General features: G+C 39.1%; 2 protein-coding genes across 5 annotated transcripts in view; one reads left to right on the top strand and one right to left on the bottom strand.

Moving 5' to 3' along the window:
* The window catches only part of AFF4 (ALF transcription elongation factor 4), a 79,370-nt gene extending 66,937 nt beyond the window's left edge, over positions 1–12,433 (top strand). For all 4 annotated transcript variants that reach the window (XM_061151295.1, XM_061151296.1, XM_061151293.1 and 1 more), the window contains 5 exons: positions 228–299; positions 1,939–2,032; positions 2,790–2,833; positions 3,804–4,024; positions 6,578–12,433. In XM_061151295.1, coding sequence (XP_061007278.1) covers positions 228–299; positions 1,939–2,032; positions 2,790–2,833; positions 3,804–4,024; positions 6,578–6,705 — 559 coding nt within the window. In that variant the 3' untranslated portion in view covers positions 6,706–12,433. The remainder of the gene's footprint in view (positions 1–227; positions 300–1,938; positions 2,033–2,789; positions 2,834–3,803; positions 4,025–6,577) is intronic.
* Positions 12,434–12,576: 143 nt separating this feature from the next.
* LEAP2 (liver enriched antimicrobial peptide 2) lies at positions 12,577–14,862 on the bottom strand. Its single transcript, XM_061151297.1, has 3 exons — positions 13,975–14,862; positions 13,607–13,746; positions 12,577–13,288 (listed from the first exon to the last, which is right to left on the bottom strand). Exons 1-3 carry the CDS (start codon positions 14,029–14,031, stop codon positions 13,252–13,254), a joined length of 234 nt encoding a protein of 77 aa, XP_061007280.1. The 5' UTR covers positions 14,032–14,862; the 3' UTR covers positions 12,577–13,251.
* Positions 14,863–17,732: the final 2,870 nt, after the last annotated feature.

The following is a 17,732-nucleotide window of genomic DNA, read 5'->3' as shown; positions in this document are numbered from 1 at the left end:
CATTGTTGGCAATAATATTTCTCTGTTCCTTCTTGGAAAGGACTAATTTATAAAATAATAGCTAAAGAAGATCCTTAATCCTTTATTGTCCTTGGATAAGGAGAAGAAGACACTTTAGTGGGTATTTTTGTCTTTAAGTTTGATTTTAATGTTTAGAGGACTGAGGAGGTCATAAAACAGATGAATTATTATATTGTGTGTCCTTTGTTTCTTCTCTTATCTCACAGATACACTATGAAGCTAAAGAATTACTTGGCACCAGATGCTACAGCTGCAGATAAAAGACTTACAGTGCTTTGGTAAGTGTTGTATGTTAGCCTCTGCTAGATGACAAAGCAATTTCGTAAGGAACTGTACTGTCTGTGTTCTTCTGAGAGTTGTCCTTGAATCGGCCTTCCATAACCCAGTCATAAATCTATTCTTGATGGGTCAAGAAGAAAACAACAGAATATCTACTGAAAATTTTTAGTTGTTGTGAGCCTCACCTCCATTGCCCTCTTGATAAAAGCCTTGGCAGAGTGAGACTGATATTAGAACTTTCTATTAAGTGATCACTTTTTTAGGCTTTTTTTTTTTTTCCTTTGGATTTGACTGTAGTTTACTTTTTTTTTTTTTTTTACCCTAAGGCTTCTATTGTGTATTTCAGTAAAGATGGACACTATAAAAAATCCAGGCTCTTCTTTTGGTATCCTCTCCCTCTATTTACATATACATATACCTTACCTTTGGGGCTTCCCTAGCAGCTCAGCAGTAAAGAATCTACCTGCAATGCAGGAGTCGCAGGAGATGGGGGTTCAATCCCCAGGTTGGGAAGATCCCCTAAAGGAGGGCATGGCAACCCATTCCAATATTTTTGCCTGGAGAATCTCATGAATAGAGGAATCTCGTGGGCTATAGTCTATAGGGCTGCAAAGTTTGGCACAACTAAAACGACTTCTCATGCACGCATACTTTACCTCAGGTGGCAAACATCTAGCTTGCTCAGAATAAGGAAATGGCTTGCTTGCTTATCCCCAGAGAGAGAGTTTATTCATCATGGTTATTTACTTTACCTGGCACTGGGTTTAATAACTGGGAGAGCAGCTGTAGGAAAAAACTGGCACAGTCCTCTATTTGTCATGGAGTCTAGGGTATAGAGTGAAGAGACAGAAATTAATCAAATAACCACACAAGTACATGAATTAAGTACTTTGAAGGAAAAGTTTATATAACTCTAAAGGTAAACTTAGTCCTAAGGTAGAGGAAACATTTACAAGGGCTGGATAGTGGAAAGAACCCGGAAGCCTTGTGTCAGGAAACTAAAAGACCCAGGAGAAGTAAGTGAAGGTGACTGGAGAGGTAGGCAGTGACAACCGTGAAGGGCCTTTATAAGCCATGTTGGTTTTACATATGTTACTTCAGAGTTGTAATATTTACAATTGAGTTCCTAGTTTTGTTGCTTTAGATTATTTTTAGTTTGATGTAGAGATTATGCTTTGAAGTTTTTGGGGGGCAGGGAGTTGAGGGGAGGGGTGGCTGTGCCATATGGCTTAGGTAGGATCTTAGTTTCCTGACCAGGGATTAAACCTGGACCACAACAGAGAAAGATGAAGCACTGAATCCTAACCACTGGACTGCCAGGAAATTCCCCCGCAATGATTTTTTTAGTCCCTATGTTATAAATGACACGTTGGTGTCCTGGGGCTGAGGTTTTGATTTTTGAATGTCAACATATAGGAGGCTAGTCCTAGGTCTCTTCCTCTTCCTTTCCCTCCCTAGGTTGTGTACCGTAATAAGATCACGCCTTTTGATTTTGCCTAAGACTTAGTGTCATTGACCTTATGCCATGGTCTGCTCACATGAATCACTTGTGTACTCTGGCTCAATGTGAACCTTGTCTGTGCGATGTGGCCAGAGTCTGTTGTCCTGGTAAATAAGCTGTCCTTTTCCATTGGCTAGCCTGCGATGCCAGTCTTTGCTGTACCTGAGGCTCTTCAAACTGAAGAAAGAAACTGCTCTGAAATACTCAAAGACGCTGACAGAGCATCTGAAGGTAGGTGCACAGTAGGAGTATCTGTTTCCCAGGAGACAAAATTTGTAGTCTCCTATTCCCACCTCAGAAGTGCCCTCATGTTTTTCCTGCCAGAGGAGAGGAAGAGCTACTATTTGGGAACTTTCAAATAGTTTGAGGTTTAAAATGCACACATCTCTGACTGTGGAACCTATGTAGCCGTATACAGTAGCTCTTAGTAATATTTCAATGTATATAATCTATTTTTATCACAAAACCTAATGTTTTTTCATGATAGCCCTACATAAGTCTTCCTAAAATTCTGCCCTGATAATGACTCGGAATGCTTTAATAGCTTAGCATTGACTTCAGGGTCAAGTGAAAGATTCTTACTCTCACGTACAAGTCCCTCAAGATCAATCTCTCTCCCACTGTCCCTCTTTCTTTTCTGAAATTTACTCCAGGTAAATTGTCTGGGTCATATACACTCTCTTGTGTACAGCCTTTGTACATAGGATGACTTGCCTTGCTCTATGCCTTCTCCCCTCTTCTTTATCCATCTGAATGTTACTCATTCTTTGTCTCTCCCTTTTCAGTCTTCTAGAACACCCCAGCTCTTATCGAAATAACTTCCTTCTGTTGCACATTTCTACATACACACACACATTTTTGTTTCTTAAGATCAGCACTGGCCCAATGCTTTTGAATATATTTATTACATCATAAATAAATATTACTTCATAAATTACTTTTTTGTTTGTTTTTTTTAGTTATTAAGTACATTCTCTTTTCTCCACAGAATTCTTACAATAATTCTCAAGCACCATCACCAGGCTTGGGAAGGTAGGTAAATTTTATTCTGTAAAATTTTATGTGACAAGTTTATTTTTATGTGAAAGTGGAATGGGTTTGGCCACTTTCCAAAAAAGGTATTTTTTGTGAAAGTCACTCGGTCATGTCCAACTCTTTGTAACCCCATGGACTGTAGCTTGCCAGGCTCCTCTGTCCATGGAATTCTCCAGGCCAGAATACTAGAGTGGGTAGCCATTTGCTTCTCCAGGGGATCTTCCCAACCCAGGGATCGAACCCAGGTCTCCCACATTTCAGGCATATTCTTTACTGTTATCATTTTTTTTTAAGTTGAAAATATCTTAAACATGCTCTTAGAAAGATTAAAGAAGGAACATTTCACCTGTAGAAGTCCGAGTTTTTTTTTTATTTCCAACTCCTCAACCTTTCTCAGCTTGATTTCTGTGGCTAGTTGGAGTTTTATCACCTTGCACTTTTATTTGCTCATGTCTGGACACTGCCAAAATTTAATAACAGTGGCACGAGTATGGTTTGTCCTCCATTCCCACATCACTTCCATCCCACTCACCCACAGAAAGGAAGAAAAATACCATGAAATCTCGTGTTGTTAATCCACTCAGCTTTCTATAAAACAAATGGAAAGTACCTAATTATATGCCCAGATAGGTGGAAAGTGTGTTGAGCTGAGAGTGAGATGACTTAACTTCTAAGTCTTGAAACAGCTCTTACCAAAGTATATGACTTCCTCACTTCTTTCCCATCTTTTATACTGTTGCCATTGGTTAAACCAAAGAGTCTTGATAAAATGATAACACAATAAACACTATAGTGAGCTAAGTATTTATTTAAAAGAACTTGTACTTCTTTGGAAGTACAGTTCCCTTTTAGTTTAAAAGAACCTTTAAATTTTAAAAGCCTTCCTGTAGGAAGAGCCAGGTGTACATTAATTTCCTCACATTCGTCATTTTCTATATGAATAAACTTCCTGTTTCTCTGTGTGTAGCAAAGCTGTTGGGATGCCTTCCCCTGTTTCTCCAAAGCTGTCACCAGGCAATTCAGGAAATTATTCTTCTGGAGCCAGTAGTGCTTCAGCAAGTGGTTCTTCAGTGACCATTCCACAGAGGATCCACCACATGGCAGCCAGCTATGTTCAGGTTACATCCAACTTCCTCTATGCCACTGAAATTTGGGACCAAGCCGAACAGCTTTCCAAAGAGCAAAAAGGTAAGGAGGTCTCTGGAGAGACTCTGAAGGATGGAATTGTTAAAAAGAGTTTTTATGGAATAGTTAAATTAAGTGTCTGTTGTACATTTAGTTTATTATCTAGTCTAGAGTTAATGACAGTCAGTTTGCTGATCTCCATTGCTTATCAGTCATGTAAATGTACTGAATTTTGTCAAAAAAATACCTTGCACTATAGTGGTGACACAAACTAAACAAAAAATAGTTTTGGTCTAAGACAAATATGCCTTTGTTCAGCCACATTTAATTCCAGCTTATACTATAAAAGTAATAAAATGTATATTCCATCCTGGGATGGTTAAGGTAAATTTGGCTATGGGCATAGGATTATATCCAGACATCTTATACATATGAGGTATCTAATATATAAGAAAACATGTTCGTACTGGATTTTTAAAGACATACTGGAAGAAACTTAGGTGATAAAAGAGACTATAAAATGAATAGCCTTCTGTCTAGCATTCTTTAATATTAGGTCATTGCACCTTGTTATCTCCCAAACTAAGAACACCAAGAATTAGGAAGTATTAAAGATCTTTGAATACAGAATAAACACTTTAGTAGATGTTTTTTAGCAAATATGTGTATGTAGCATCTATTCAGGCAGCTCCTTTGTAGAAAACTTAAAGTAGCCAATCAAGCAAGTATACTTTTGTCACAGAGTATATTTAAATATAATGCTTATAGCATCAGATGAAAATGAAAAATTCTGATCCCTAAGGAGGGGTAATAGTGGGAGGAAGGTTGTGTTTTTAAATACCTGATTTGTTTTTAAAATTTTAAATACTGTCAGTACAACTCAGGAAAGGTTACAAGATGAAATTCTTAAGTTATCCCTACATTACATTCTTCTCCCTGATGCCAGTTTTCTAGCATCATTTTTCCTTTCCTTTCCCTTCATCTCTCCATTCCTCCCTCCCTTTCCTTCTTCCTTCCCCTACTATTGTTTACATTCTTACTTGCCTGCCTGCCTACCTACATATTTTATGCTAATTTTCAAACACTGACTAAAGGAAAGAGAATGATATAATGAACCCATGTACCTTTTACTCAACTTCAGTTTCAGCAATATAACATTTTGCTAATGTTGTTTTCTTTTCCCCCCACCATCTCTCCTCATCACCCCCCCCCCCCATCATATTTTTCTTTACCCTGGTATATTTTAAAGCTAACTCCTTTATGTCTTCTAAGACATAATCTCCCTTTAGATTTCCTATTGTTTGAAATAATGCCTTTTTTCTTTAAGCAATTGGGTTTGTTTCAAACAGGATCCAGACATTCATTGATCAGTTTCTTAGTATCTTCCATTCTTCTATTTCTTTGGCGGGGAGGGGCATGCCATTGATATCAAGGAGAAACTGTACCATAGAATGCATCAAATTCTGGATTTTGCTGATTACTTCCTCATGGTATTGTTTAGCTTGTTCTTCTGTCCCCCTTACTCATACTGATAGTTATATCTTGAGACTTGATTAGAGTCAAGTTCATTATTTTAGGTAAGAACTTTTCATAGGTGGTACTCTGTATTTCCTATTAAATCATATTATGAATTATATAATGGTTATTCCTTTTTTAGTCTTAGTAGTATTTGACCATTCAGCTGGTGTTGGCCTGATTCAGTTTGATGTAAACTTTAAAATTTTAAACTATTTAACTTAGGCTTTTAGCATCCATTGATGATTATCACCTACATGTGTTATTCCAGTAGGAAATAGAAAATTCATCAGGAATTTATTAGCTGGAGTTATATAAAGGAAATCCTTTTCTCCTCAACTGTTTGATGACTTCTTATCTTATATATGTATACTAAGGTCTTTATTATCATTGTGCATATAAAAACTGTCCTCACTGAGTCCTACATCCCTCTGTTTTCTCCCAGAATGGTGTTGGGATCAAATGTTAGGATACTGTCATTCTTTCCTCTTCTCTACACCCTGCCTTATATACACATCAGTCTGATTTTGTTGACATAGAAAGAATCATGTCATTTCTATCTCTTACATTTTTAAACTACTGTTTAAAACATGAGATTCAGTTCATCAAAGTTGCATGGCATGATTACAGCAGAAAGATTGGACACAGGCTGTTGTAAGTATCTAACTTCACAGGGGCTCTTATGGGAGAAACTTGCGGATAACAACATTCTTCTTTCTCATACCACTTGCTTCTTATACAAAAACTGTTCACAGAGAATGTTTTGAGTAATAGTATAGTGTCAATACCTTGTATAATTAGGTCTCCATTTTAATCATGTTTGCTTTGTAGTAGCAGTTTCCATCGGTGACATTTTGTTTATATGTGTAACTCTTAATTCCTGACCATATAGTCTTTTTAAAATGTTTTATGACTTAGGGAAAAAATATAACTTGATTGACTATGGGGTGATTTGTTCTAAAGCATGAACAGTTACCATTTTAGTGCAGAAGGAAATGTTTTTTACTTTATATGAATAGTTTTTTACAGTCTAGACTAAAAACTTTAAAGCACTGATTGAAAAGAGTGTACATCATTTAATGAGTGTTTTTGATTTTCTAGAATTCTTTGCTGAACTGGATAAAGTAATGGGCCCTCTCATCTTTAATGCAAGCATCATGACAGACCTAGTTCGTTACACCCGGCAGGGACTGCACTGGCTTCGCCAGGATGCCAAGTTGATATCCTGAACGGAACACAATCTCGTTGCCTCTGATTTTCTCCACAACACTGTGTCATGTCACAAAGGAAAACTGCCATAACACACCACCTAGTTGACACTAAGAATGAGGAATGGTTTTCTCTTCCCTGGTTCCTGCATTTTTTTTTTTATAACCCAAAGTCATGTCATTTGACCCTCCAATATTCCCAATATGAAAAGTTATTTAAATGCTTTTAAATCTGCAGCATGTTGATAGTTGGTTTCAATGAACTATAATATTGAAATTTCAGTTGCAGTTCATTACTAATTTGTTGAAATTCTATTTATTTTAATTTTCTTAAGTTCCCAGATTGGGGCTAGTTTAAAACTTAGTTATTTCTGCCTATAAATTTACTCTGTTGAATATTTTATGTAAATTTAATGTAGACTTTATTTATATACTTTGGGAGCTTTGTTACCTTAAAGTAATGTCTTTTTGTGGTAGCTCTTCTAAGAGTAAGAGTTGGTTTATCTAGAATATGGACATGTTCTTTCTACACCTACTACCTGATATTACTTCAGATCTTAAGTACAATTTTATTATTGCAGAATTTATACTTAGTACAATATTAAGGATATTCTTCTACACATGGAAAATCACTTAAATATGAGAAGATGGCAGTCTACATGAATGTAAAGTGAAATGTTTCTGATTTGGTATGCATTATTTCAAGAACTGTGAACATGTGTTAATAACACTATAGCAATCACAAGGTGACTGTAATTTGCATTTAATGCATTACAAAAGAGGGCAGGCAAACTTTCTAGGAGAAGCATATCATGTGAAGGGTTTCATAAAAGGACAATCTTGAACCTTATGGATTTTATTAAATCATATGTTTGGTTGTTGTTGTTGTTACTAATAATTTGACACTTAACTGAAACAGAATAAGTTACTGTTGAACAAAGGATGATCCAACTCCTGAGGGTTGCCGCCTATATCTCTTTCATTGATGATGTTTGTAGGGTAAAAATCTCTCTTCAGAATTTTAATTAAAAAAATTTTTTCCCACACTAGATTGTGATGCTCCGGTAGGAGCATGCTGTGACTGATGTAAAATGGCCTGGAGCTTTGGTGTGTGTGCTTTTTGCTATACAACTTAGGGTTCTAATGCCTGATATAGAGATGATGAATTTCACCTTTTAAACCTATCTTATGTTTACTACCTTTGTATTTTGAAAGCCTTCATCAATGATATATGTTTCTGATGGGATCAGAAAATTCGCACTAGAAAAGTACCTAACTTGGTTCAGTGTGAGCTCTCTTGGGAAGGGGAGGGGAGCAGGAGTAGAGCTTAATAAGCCAGCTCTGTTAAGAGTTGTATATCAAAGTACCTTTCCCTTAGAAGGTGCAGATAGGAGTTAAAGGTGAGAGATATACCTTCTGTCTTTTGTTTTAGTGCCCCTATCATGTCTGGTGTGCCTTAAATCTTATCTTTAAATGAAGACTCTATGGATTGTTTACAGATGAAGTTTTACACTAGGAGCAGATCACCTGTATGGTTGGTCTTCTGTAGTAATAATGTTAAATTCTCTTTCCTTTTCAGTTGTCCTTTAGGGTCACATAAAGATTAATTCTTTCAGAAAAGCTAATGCTTTGGTACATGACTTAGTCTAACCTATTGGGTAATGCTGCTTCAAAAAATAGTTTGTCCTCCCAATTCCAAAAATGAATCCATCCAATCAGAAAAAAGGATTGCCCTGTTATTTATAGATGATTGCTAAGGTTTGAAATGAGAAAGAAGGGATAGAAAATCTCTAAGCCCAGTGGTGTAGTGGCCCCTCTGTGTCTGAATCTATACTTACGAAGCTAGTTAACTTTTTTTGTCCTGTGGCCTCATCTGAGCTTCTTAATGGTTTTGTACCTCAAGTTGTTTTTTTGCATATCACTGAAGATTCAGATCCTTAATTTATGTTGAATTTAACAATTTTCCCTTGGAGAAAATTGCCTCTAATATCTTGCTAATTTTATCTTAGTGTGTTTTAGGGACAGTTTTCCTTAAGAAGACAGCTTCTAAAAAACAAAAAGACGACATCTTCTCTATGATCCATGGTGGTTATTCAGTAAGAAACTTGCCACAGTTAATCAAAGTAAATGTTTGTCCTGTTCTTCTCTAATTTCTCTGACTCTGATTCCTTAATTTTCTGTGATATCTTGGAAATGGAAAAAATATCCTTTGAGCTTTTAGACTTTCAGCAACAGCAGCCTGTGGGGCACTTCTGAGTTCCAGTGTGTTCTAGTCTCTTGTGAGTCCTGAAAGATAGCAGGAACATTTATTTCCCAGGTCACACTGATAATTTGTTAAAGCAGAATTTCCTGCATGTTTTATGGTGCTGTGCTAAAATATTCTGTCTCTAAAACTGTGTTAATTCTTGGGAAATTAGTTTTTTAAGCTTTTAATTGTGGAGGGTTTTTCCCACTAGGTGGTAATGGGCAGTGGATCAAACTCCTTTTCTAAACAGTTGAATTTTCAGTGTAAAAGTCTGTGGAAACACCACTCCCTCTCGTCTGTGTCCATCTCCTCAGAAGTTGTGTCCGTCTGCATCTGTTCTAGCACGTACTTGGGACTCCTTCACAGGCGACCATTCCTCCTTCCTCAGTGGGTGTCTTCAGTGTTCTCTAAATACTTAAAACTGATTTTGACAAGTGGCTAAAACTTACTTAGCCTAAGACTTGTATTTAATATAGTTAATTATAAAAATAGCAACTATTTTAAAAATTGTTCTGTTGACTGCTCTTATGACCACACTTGTATGCCAGGAGGCAGCAGCCACACCACTGGCAACCAGCGAACAGATTACAGTGGAGGAAGTTGTCACATGGTATAATATTGCCCAGCCTAGGCCGGGCTGTGGGGAACACTCCCCTCCAGGTGATTCAAGTTTCCACAGTCCAGCCTAGGCCCAGCCTGACTGGGGAGCATTCAGCCCATTTCTTGCCTCAGTGCCACCTTTTTCTGGGCAAGTAGTTAACTGATTTTATAAGCAGTGAATACTTCAGATAAATTCACAGCTGTAGTTGCTGCAGAGTAGAGGAGGTTGACCATCACTAGTTCATTCTCCAGTGTAAGAGCTGTCTGGAGTAATGTGTGCACATGCCCACACATGCCTGTGCTCGGGGGGGCTCTCGCGCTGATGGATGCGCAGGTGTCTGGGTTGCACTTTGAACGACACACTTGTGGCTTTATTAGGTTTGCTGTTGTTTGTTGTTTTTTAATCGTTGTTCATTTCTTTTCATTCAAGAAAGGTCTAATCAGCTAGATCAGACAGCATCATTTTTGTATTTAATGACAATGACTTTGAGAAATTACCTTATTGAATAAGCTTGTGTTGTTGAAGCAAGGCCTGCAAAACACACCTGTTGTAAATGAACGTTCTGGCTCTGGAGGCCGGCAGCACTCTGTGGAGTTTCAGAACAGTCTGTAGTTGCTCCAGTCAGCGATGCCTGGTCGTGTAGAGGAGAGGTACGCTGTGCACTCTTCTAAGTGTGAGGGTGTGCAGCTTTGGATTTTAAAATTATATACACATACACACTTTATATATATGTATGTATGTATGAAAACATGAAATTAGTTTGTCAGAAATGTGTGTGTTTAGTATTTTAGCTTAGTGCAACTATTTCCACATTATTTATTGATCTAAGACACTTTCTTGTTGACACCTTGAATATTAATGTTCAAGGGTGCAATGTGTATTCCTTTTAGATTGTTAAAGCTTAATTACTATGATTTGTAGTAAATTAACTTTTAAAATATATTTGAGCCCTTCTGTAGTATTATAGGGCTCATACAGGGTGGGAAGGGTTTTAATTTTCCAGTTGCTAATTGAACAAAAGGGCCTCATTATGTATTTTGAATTATAGAAGTTTGCCTCTGGGTCCCAGGAACATCTACTGGGAAGGATGTTTTAGGCAGATTGTGAAGATTGTTTTTTAATCCTAAGTAAATTGCAAAGCAAAACATTTCAAATCCATCTAGATTCCTATAACTCATATTCCCTAATTATGTGGAACACAGATTTCATTTCAATTTCATGTATCTGTGTGTTGGAGAGGCAGAATTTTTTCCAATAATAAATAATATTGCACATCTAAGGTTGCTATTCAGTAATATAAATATAAGAGATAAGTATTGAATGACTTAGAATATATAGTGACAAGAGGCCAAATTGTTCATGTTTGTGAGCATTTCTTTCACATATTCACTAATAGAGAAATTCATTTTAGACCCCTAGACCCTATAACTAAGCCAACAAGTAATAGGAAGTAAGTTATTAATAGTTGGTAAAGCAAATGCAGATTCTGTTCACTCAAACCATATGGTTAATTAAAAAGAACTTACAGTCTCCCAAAAAGCGAATGGAAAGAATATCTTCTTTTTTTCTTTTTGATGGCATTTGGTCACAGAATAAGGCATTAGAGTTAAGTCTAAACCAATCTTTAAGCAACCTAAAATAGCAACCAAAGTAATCGTCATATAATGAAGTTGACTTTGGGGAATGTCAGCTTTGACCTCTCCTTGCCCACTGTTCCTCAGCTAAGCATAAATTCCCATTCTTAAAAAGAAACAGCCAAAAGGTGCTCTAGTTTAGAGCATGGGGGAAAAACTCCCACCCAGAAATTCTAGTAATACTGTTTTGACCTCTTACTGCTCCCACATGGGGTTTCTTTTCAGCTTTTTACCACTGGAATTTTCTGCCTACTGTGTTCCTCTCTGGAAAACATCTATTTGGAAATGCTGCCTTTCAGATCAATGCCATAATTATCCATACTGTTGAGTTTGTTGTTGCTGTTCAAGAAGTGTCCCCATTTTACAACGTCATGCACACACCCGGCAGATCATTGACATGAGCATTCAACAGTACTGGGGTCGAGGTGGGGTGGGAATGGGCAGAGCTCACCAACAGAGCTGGCCCAGGTGGAAGTGCCTGAAAAGGCGTCACCTTTGAGGACCAGATGTGGGGTTGGTAAGCACAGTTAGGAAAATTTCTATCTAGCCTCCGTTTTGAATGGTTTTAAGAAATTTTGTATATGGAGGACATAAATGCTTATATATTTATTGAAAATCCTTTTTTTTTTTAATTAAAATTATTTGGTGAATAATGGTTTGATATTTGGGGAGGGTTTTGGAGGGGAGGTAATGCCACTGATAAATTAAAAGCCTTGTTGATTCTGCAGAAAGGTACTGTTAGCGTCTGATAGGATGCCTTTATTTTATACATGATCCAAATCTTTGTTTTACATTTCTTTTATCCAAAATATTTAGGCATCTGACATTTTCAACCAAAATTTCAATTATATACTGTGATTTTTATTTGTTGCAATACATTAAAATTTCAGAGGTACTTTGGGGCTCAAAAGCTAGGATTTCTAAGTCAGTATGTGCATTTCACATAATAAAGCTGTTAATGGTGAGCAAAGTATTATATACTAACTAGATTTTTCCACATCTGTATAGTATATTATATGTATTTTGTGGTATTGAGATTATAGAAAGTTTAGAGTGTCAAACATGCGTTTAATGTGTATTTTTAAACAAATTTATGGCATTTAAAATATTTGGAGACAAGGGTATCACATTTCAATTTGTAAAGATCTTTTTAACTCTACTGTGTCATTAAGATGCTTTGTATAATGCCAAACCATAGCTGGAGAAACTAAGTTTAATAAATATCAAATAGATTTTCTGTATTAAAGTTTATAAACAGTGTGCTCTCTATACTTTTTCAACTCTTACTTTGCCTTTTTTGTGTACTTTCTGTTTTGTATATTAGGGTCCAGTGCTACTCTTCTTTTAGAGTCTGGTCCCACCAGTGCAGGTCTTAATTTCTGATTACAGAAATTCTGGACTGGCTGGCCATGGGTCCCTCTGCATAGATCATAATTCTCCCTGCTCCAGCAGAAATCTCATACACATCCTTATTGTTATTCTTGGTGGCTTGGGCTGTAATTGTTTCATTTAACTAGGTTTTTCTTCTGGTTCACTCTGTTCATAGACAAACCAATATTGCCTGTCTTTGCACCTCACTGCATGTTCTTTACATGCAATGAAGGGTTAAGATCCAGGGCCATAGTTAATGAACTTGCTGAGGTTAATCACTAGCTATTACTAAACTTTTGCCTTTAGCCTGCCATTGTGTTTCTATTACCTGAAGAAATGTTAACTCTTACTGAAGTTTTCAGATTGAGAAGTTAACACATTATCATTAGGCAATGCTGGGTTTTCTGTAGTATACAAAATGAATCCTTCCCCTCAGAAGTGTGAATTCCAGGCTGCCAAAATTTCAGTTTGAGACATTTAATAGTATCCATAGAAAAATAAACTCTTAAGTTAACAAGTTTAGTTATGCTTATCTACATATCAACATTCTAAGAAGAAACGGAGACCAATTTAAAGCGTATATCTGCCTTTAAACATTTAAAAACAAGATTGCTTTACTTAAGTGTCTCCAGCCAAATGCAGTTAATTAGTCAATATTCCATAGAACGGAGCATTGTTGTAGGCAAGTGCTGTCCTTTTTTTCCGTGGTATGTACATCATTCCTGGGCCACACTTAGGGAGCAGCGTCTTTTCCTAAGGGAAGAGAAAGGTGATTTTTAGGACAAGGTCTGGCAGTGCCCAGAGCCACCCCTGCTTCGTTTCCTTCCTGTGCTTGGTATCCAGTCTCAGGGGAGAGCAGAGAGAGGAAAGGTACTACTCTGTCAGGGTACTGGTATGCAGCGGTTCTTGGCTCTTAACTCTTGAGGGACTGTCCTCCATGGAGCCCCTATCCTTGGCCCAGGCAGTCCTCCACCCGTTTCACTATTCGGTCTGTATGTGCTGATCTCTCCTCTGCCCAGCTTCCCAGGCCTCTTGGGTCCAGCCAGCCCTGCTTGCAGGTTTGTGGAGTACCTGCATAGCCTCGTGATACATTCAGAATCATCCCGACAGGAGGCTCCAATCGGCCTGAGGGAAACCCCCCTCCAAAATGGGGTCATTCTCCTCGGCCTTCTCTTTGCTGAACTCAGTTCTGGTATTGGAGAGCCATCTACCTGTAGGGCGAACACATAGCCACCTCAGATGTAGAAGAGTTGAAACCTTACTGTTTATCTTAGAATAATGATCACCACCCCACCCCACCCCACCCCCACCCCCAGATGCTGTAGACTCAGAGCAGAGGGGTCCATTCCTCAGGACTGAGTCTGGCTCTCAATTTCTGCCTACAGTTCCACCTCCACCGCTACCATCCCCACACACCCACATACATATCCAGTCCTTACCTGGGCTAACGGCAACATGCAAATCATAAGTAGTGCAAAGAGTTTAAGGTGCCACATCTTGATAGAGGGGATCCAAGAGCCTGAAGGCTGGGAACAGTACCCACTTCTTTTTATAGACAGACCCACCTCTTTTTTGGTTGCCAGGTAAGATGGGGGCAAAGTCTATATTTGCAGTCAAGGTCAGTTTAATAAGTTAATGTCTACCAGAGAGGAATGTGTTCAAGGCCTGCCTCCCAGGCACGTATTTACTGATCCCTCATCTGGACTTTGTGTTGCTGGCTCGGACTTTTTCACCCATTTTACCAAAAGTCAGCACTACCTCCTCCCCTTTGAAAAGCCACGTGAAGCCATTGAGGGAGACCAGGCACTTCGCCACATTTTCATTCCAAAATAGCTCAGTGAAATCACTAATCAAAATAGAATTCTCATAATGAGGTGAGGTCTTTAGAAACAGTGTTGAATCCTTTCAGCTTATTTAAGAAAGAAGCACTGATCTCTTTTGTTACAGGCAATTGGATATGGATGGCCCTTATCTCCCTTCAGTGGAAAGATGTATGGGGGAGGATGCTTCAGTCAGACTTGCCTACACAGTGCCCCAGATCCTTGTTTGTATAGATTGACTGTCACCCTAATTATTTGTTCCACATCATTTGTCTAGAAAATGGAAACCCAGCAGCAGAAAATTCAAAGCCCGACCTACCTGCTATCTCCCAGGGGAAGGGCAATCAGGACTGACACGTTTCAGTCATGGGCAAATTAATTATTGGTTGACTTTGTTTCTATCTTTAAAATTTGAGGAAATAGCAGGGCCTCCTAAGTCAGTGAAAGCTTGACAGTGGTGACAGATATTGCAAACCTTGAATTATTAGCTTTCCTGCCAGTACATGACTGAGCCTTTTACAGAGCACATCCATCAACTTGAGGGAAGCAGGCATAGAGCTTAGATCTCTCCAAAGCCCAAAACATTTGTCACCTTAAGTAGGAACCCCTGCAAGTCCCTAAACCATGGGTACTCATTAAATGACAGATATTTTAATAAGTTTGTAGAGAAAGGTGTGAATTCGAATTCTGTGAAAAAGATATATAAAACTTCAGATCTTCCTTTGATCTGGAAGAAAAAGCCAAGAAAGGCAACAAGATCTTTATTTTCTGCCTTGTATCTCCCTGAACATTTGGCTGATAACCTCTTCCCTAAGCCCTTCTCATCTTCACAGGTTGGATATGCAGGTGAGAGCCTGCCTGTTCCCCAAGAAAAAGTGGTGGAGATGTGGCACAGCTGAAGGTACTGCAGGACAGTCACCAGTCCTCTTGCCAAGGAAGTAAAGGGTAGTATGGTAGACCTCAGAGCTGGGGTTGGGTAGGGTAGGACCACAGATCATCCATCTGCCTGTTCCCAGTCCTTTCAGGACCAGGCCAGGCCAGGCCTGGAGACAGACACCTCTGCTTGCACTTAAGGAACATGGAGAAGCAGACCTATGCCAAACTCACCTAACCAATCCTCCAAGTTTGAGACTAATTAGCTGTTCCTTCCCTTTACTCCTGAGCTTCGATACAGCATGACCTCAAGTAGGGGCTTAACTAGGAACTTCTGTGGGATGGAGAAGAGGCTGTGAGGTGACCTAGTGAACATTGGGTAAGAACAGAAATCTGATGAAGTAAGCAAAAGCCTGAACAACGTGATAGCCTAGAGCCAGTTGGGTCTGTGGGCTGAGGGCCAACCTCCCCTTAACAAGCCTTCAGTGATGTGCCAAGTGGGATGTGGAAAGGGTTTATTCCCAAGATGGACTGTTTCTCCCAGTCCTCCATTTCTCCCATCCTGTACTTCAGGCAAAATCAAAGTAGCCTGTTGTGTTAACTTACAAAGCCAATACCACAGCCAAGGGAAAGGTCTGGGGCTTTGGGGACCCTCTTTGTAGGGGGAATAAAGGACTGGCTATTCATTGTCATGGGTGACAACACTGCAGAAGACTTTGTGGCCCAAGCCTCTATCTTGTATGCCATCCCTCCCCCCAAAAGAAAAGATCCATTAGTTACTACCCATGGAGGAATCACTGTGAGGGAGAGTATTTCAATATGTGTCTATACTAACTTGGTAGTTGTTTTATTTAAAATCAAACTTTTAAAAGCAAAGTGGCATCCAGACAGCATTCAGCTGAAGTGACAGAATTGTCCAGATGTGGGCACAGCCATCCCACATCCCTTGAGTAGCTGTGAAGGCCTATTCCTGAAATTAAAAAAAAAAAATTTTTTAAGTGCAGGAGCTCTCTACAATCAAGTATTTTGCTGAATGACTCAACATAAAAGTGCATGTTCCTTTCTCCAGCAGAAAGGTCTAAGCAGCCAAAAGGAGAAGAAATGCTCGGCAGGAAAGAAGCCAGGAACCTACGGAGGGTAGCTAACCAGAGGCCGGCCCTGCCCCTCTTTAGGCTTTAGTCTCTTGGGTCAATGAGATGGATGGGAGCACCTCTGTGAGGCTTCCCAGGCACTGACATGTGGGATTTCAAATGATTAATTTACAAGAAGAAAGTGAGACTGAAGCATGGTTGATAGCTTACAGCTTTGGTAACTCTGAATACAACTCCGAGGGATTTTATGTTTCTGCAGTTAAGTGCCTAGGGTGAAATGGGAGACCTAGAGGGTAGCTACATGAACAGCTGTTTGAAACACATTCCAGGTGGAGGGAAGATCATGAAGGGCTTGACAGTAACTGGAAACTTTTTTGCTGTCCCTGAGTAGGAGATGCCTAATGAAAAATGAGAGACTGAAATGGAAAAACTTTTCCGGGTAAAACTTCAACAAATAGAATGTATTTGCTCAATTGCTGGCTAGAACTGGCATGGACTTCTGGGCCTGCATCTCTGGGAACGTGTTGGCTGATGGAAGTGTTCCCTTCACAGCATTCTGCAGACCAGAGATAAATGCCTTTGTGGGAGCAGGAGCATTGCTGGGGAAAAGGAGGGCTAAATGAAAATGTGATTGTGCCCCAGCAGGTGAAGGAGCCACACCAGGGCTGGAGGTTCCAAGTGGATGGGTTATAGGGATAGAGGCCCACAACAGTGGTCCCTCTTAAGAGACCACCCATTTTCAGTTTCTTTATGAATTTCCAGATAGAATAGTCCATAAAATGATCCCAGATCCCAGTAATGTACAGATGTACTGAGCTATAATCCATATTCCACACCATTCACCACCACCACTACCCCCACCCTCCAGGACCCTACTACACAGAGCTCCGAGTCACCAGAGAGGGAGGTCCTTTAGTGAGGGACAGGCTTAAAGCAGCGCTTAACAATTTTATCTAGAAGTAGAAGCTTAGTGCATGGAAAGGCTTATGACAGTCTTCTCAGTAGAGCACTACTGGGATAAAAGATTTTGGACCACAAGGCTCAGTACCTGGTCTAGACTAAGAAAGGGTTAAGTTTGATTTGGAATCTCCAAAGCACTCAAAGAACCAGAAATAAGTCTAAAATGACGCAAAGATGGGACAAGGGTGGCCATGCCACCTAGGAAGCTTGGGGCTAAAATTGGAGGGAAAAAAGAAAAAATAAATAAATAAATAAAATTGGAGGGGAAAAAAGAAACAGAGATCAATGGCCTGTCAAGGCAGTAATTGATCCTCCCCTGGCCCATGAACCTGTTTGGACTACGCAAGATTAAGAATGGGTACATTTACACCTTCTTTAAGTTCACAGCTTTCATCAGATTCTTAAAGGAGACTATAAGCCAAATATGTTGCATATCAGGCAGCGAGCCCTGGG

This window comes from Dama dama, chromosome 9 (genome assembly GCF_033118175.1).
Source record: "Dama dama isolate Ldn47 chromosome 9, ASM3311817v1, whole genome shotgun sequence".
NCBI lineage: Eukaryota > Metazoa > Chordata > Mammalia > Artiodactyla > Cervidae > Dama > Dama dama.
Note: the sequence above shows the minus strand (reverse complement) of the source record. Positions and strands in the feature narration are given on the sequence as shown.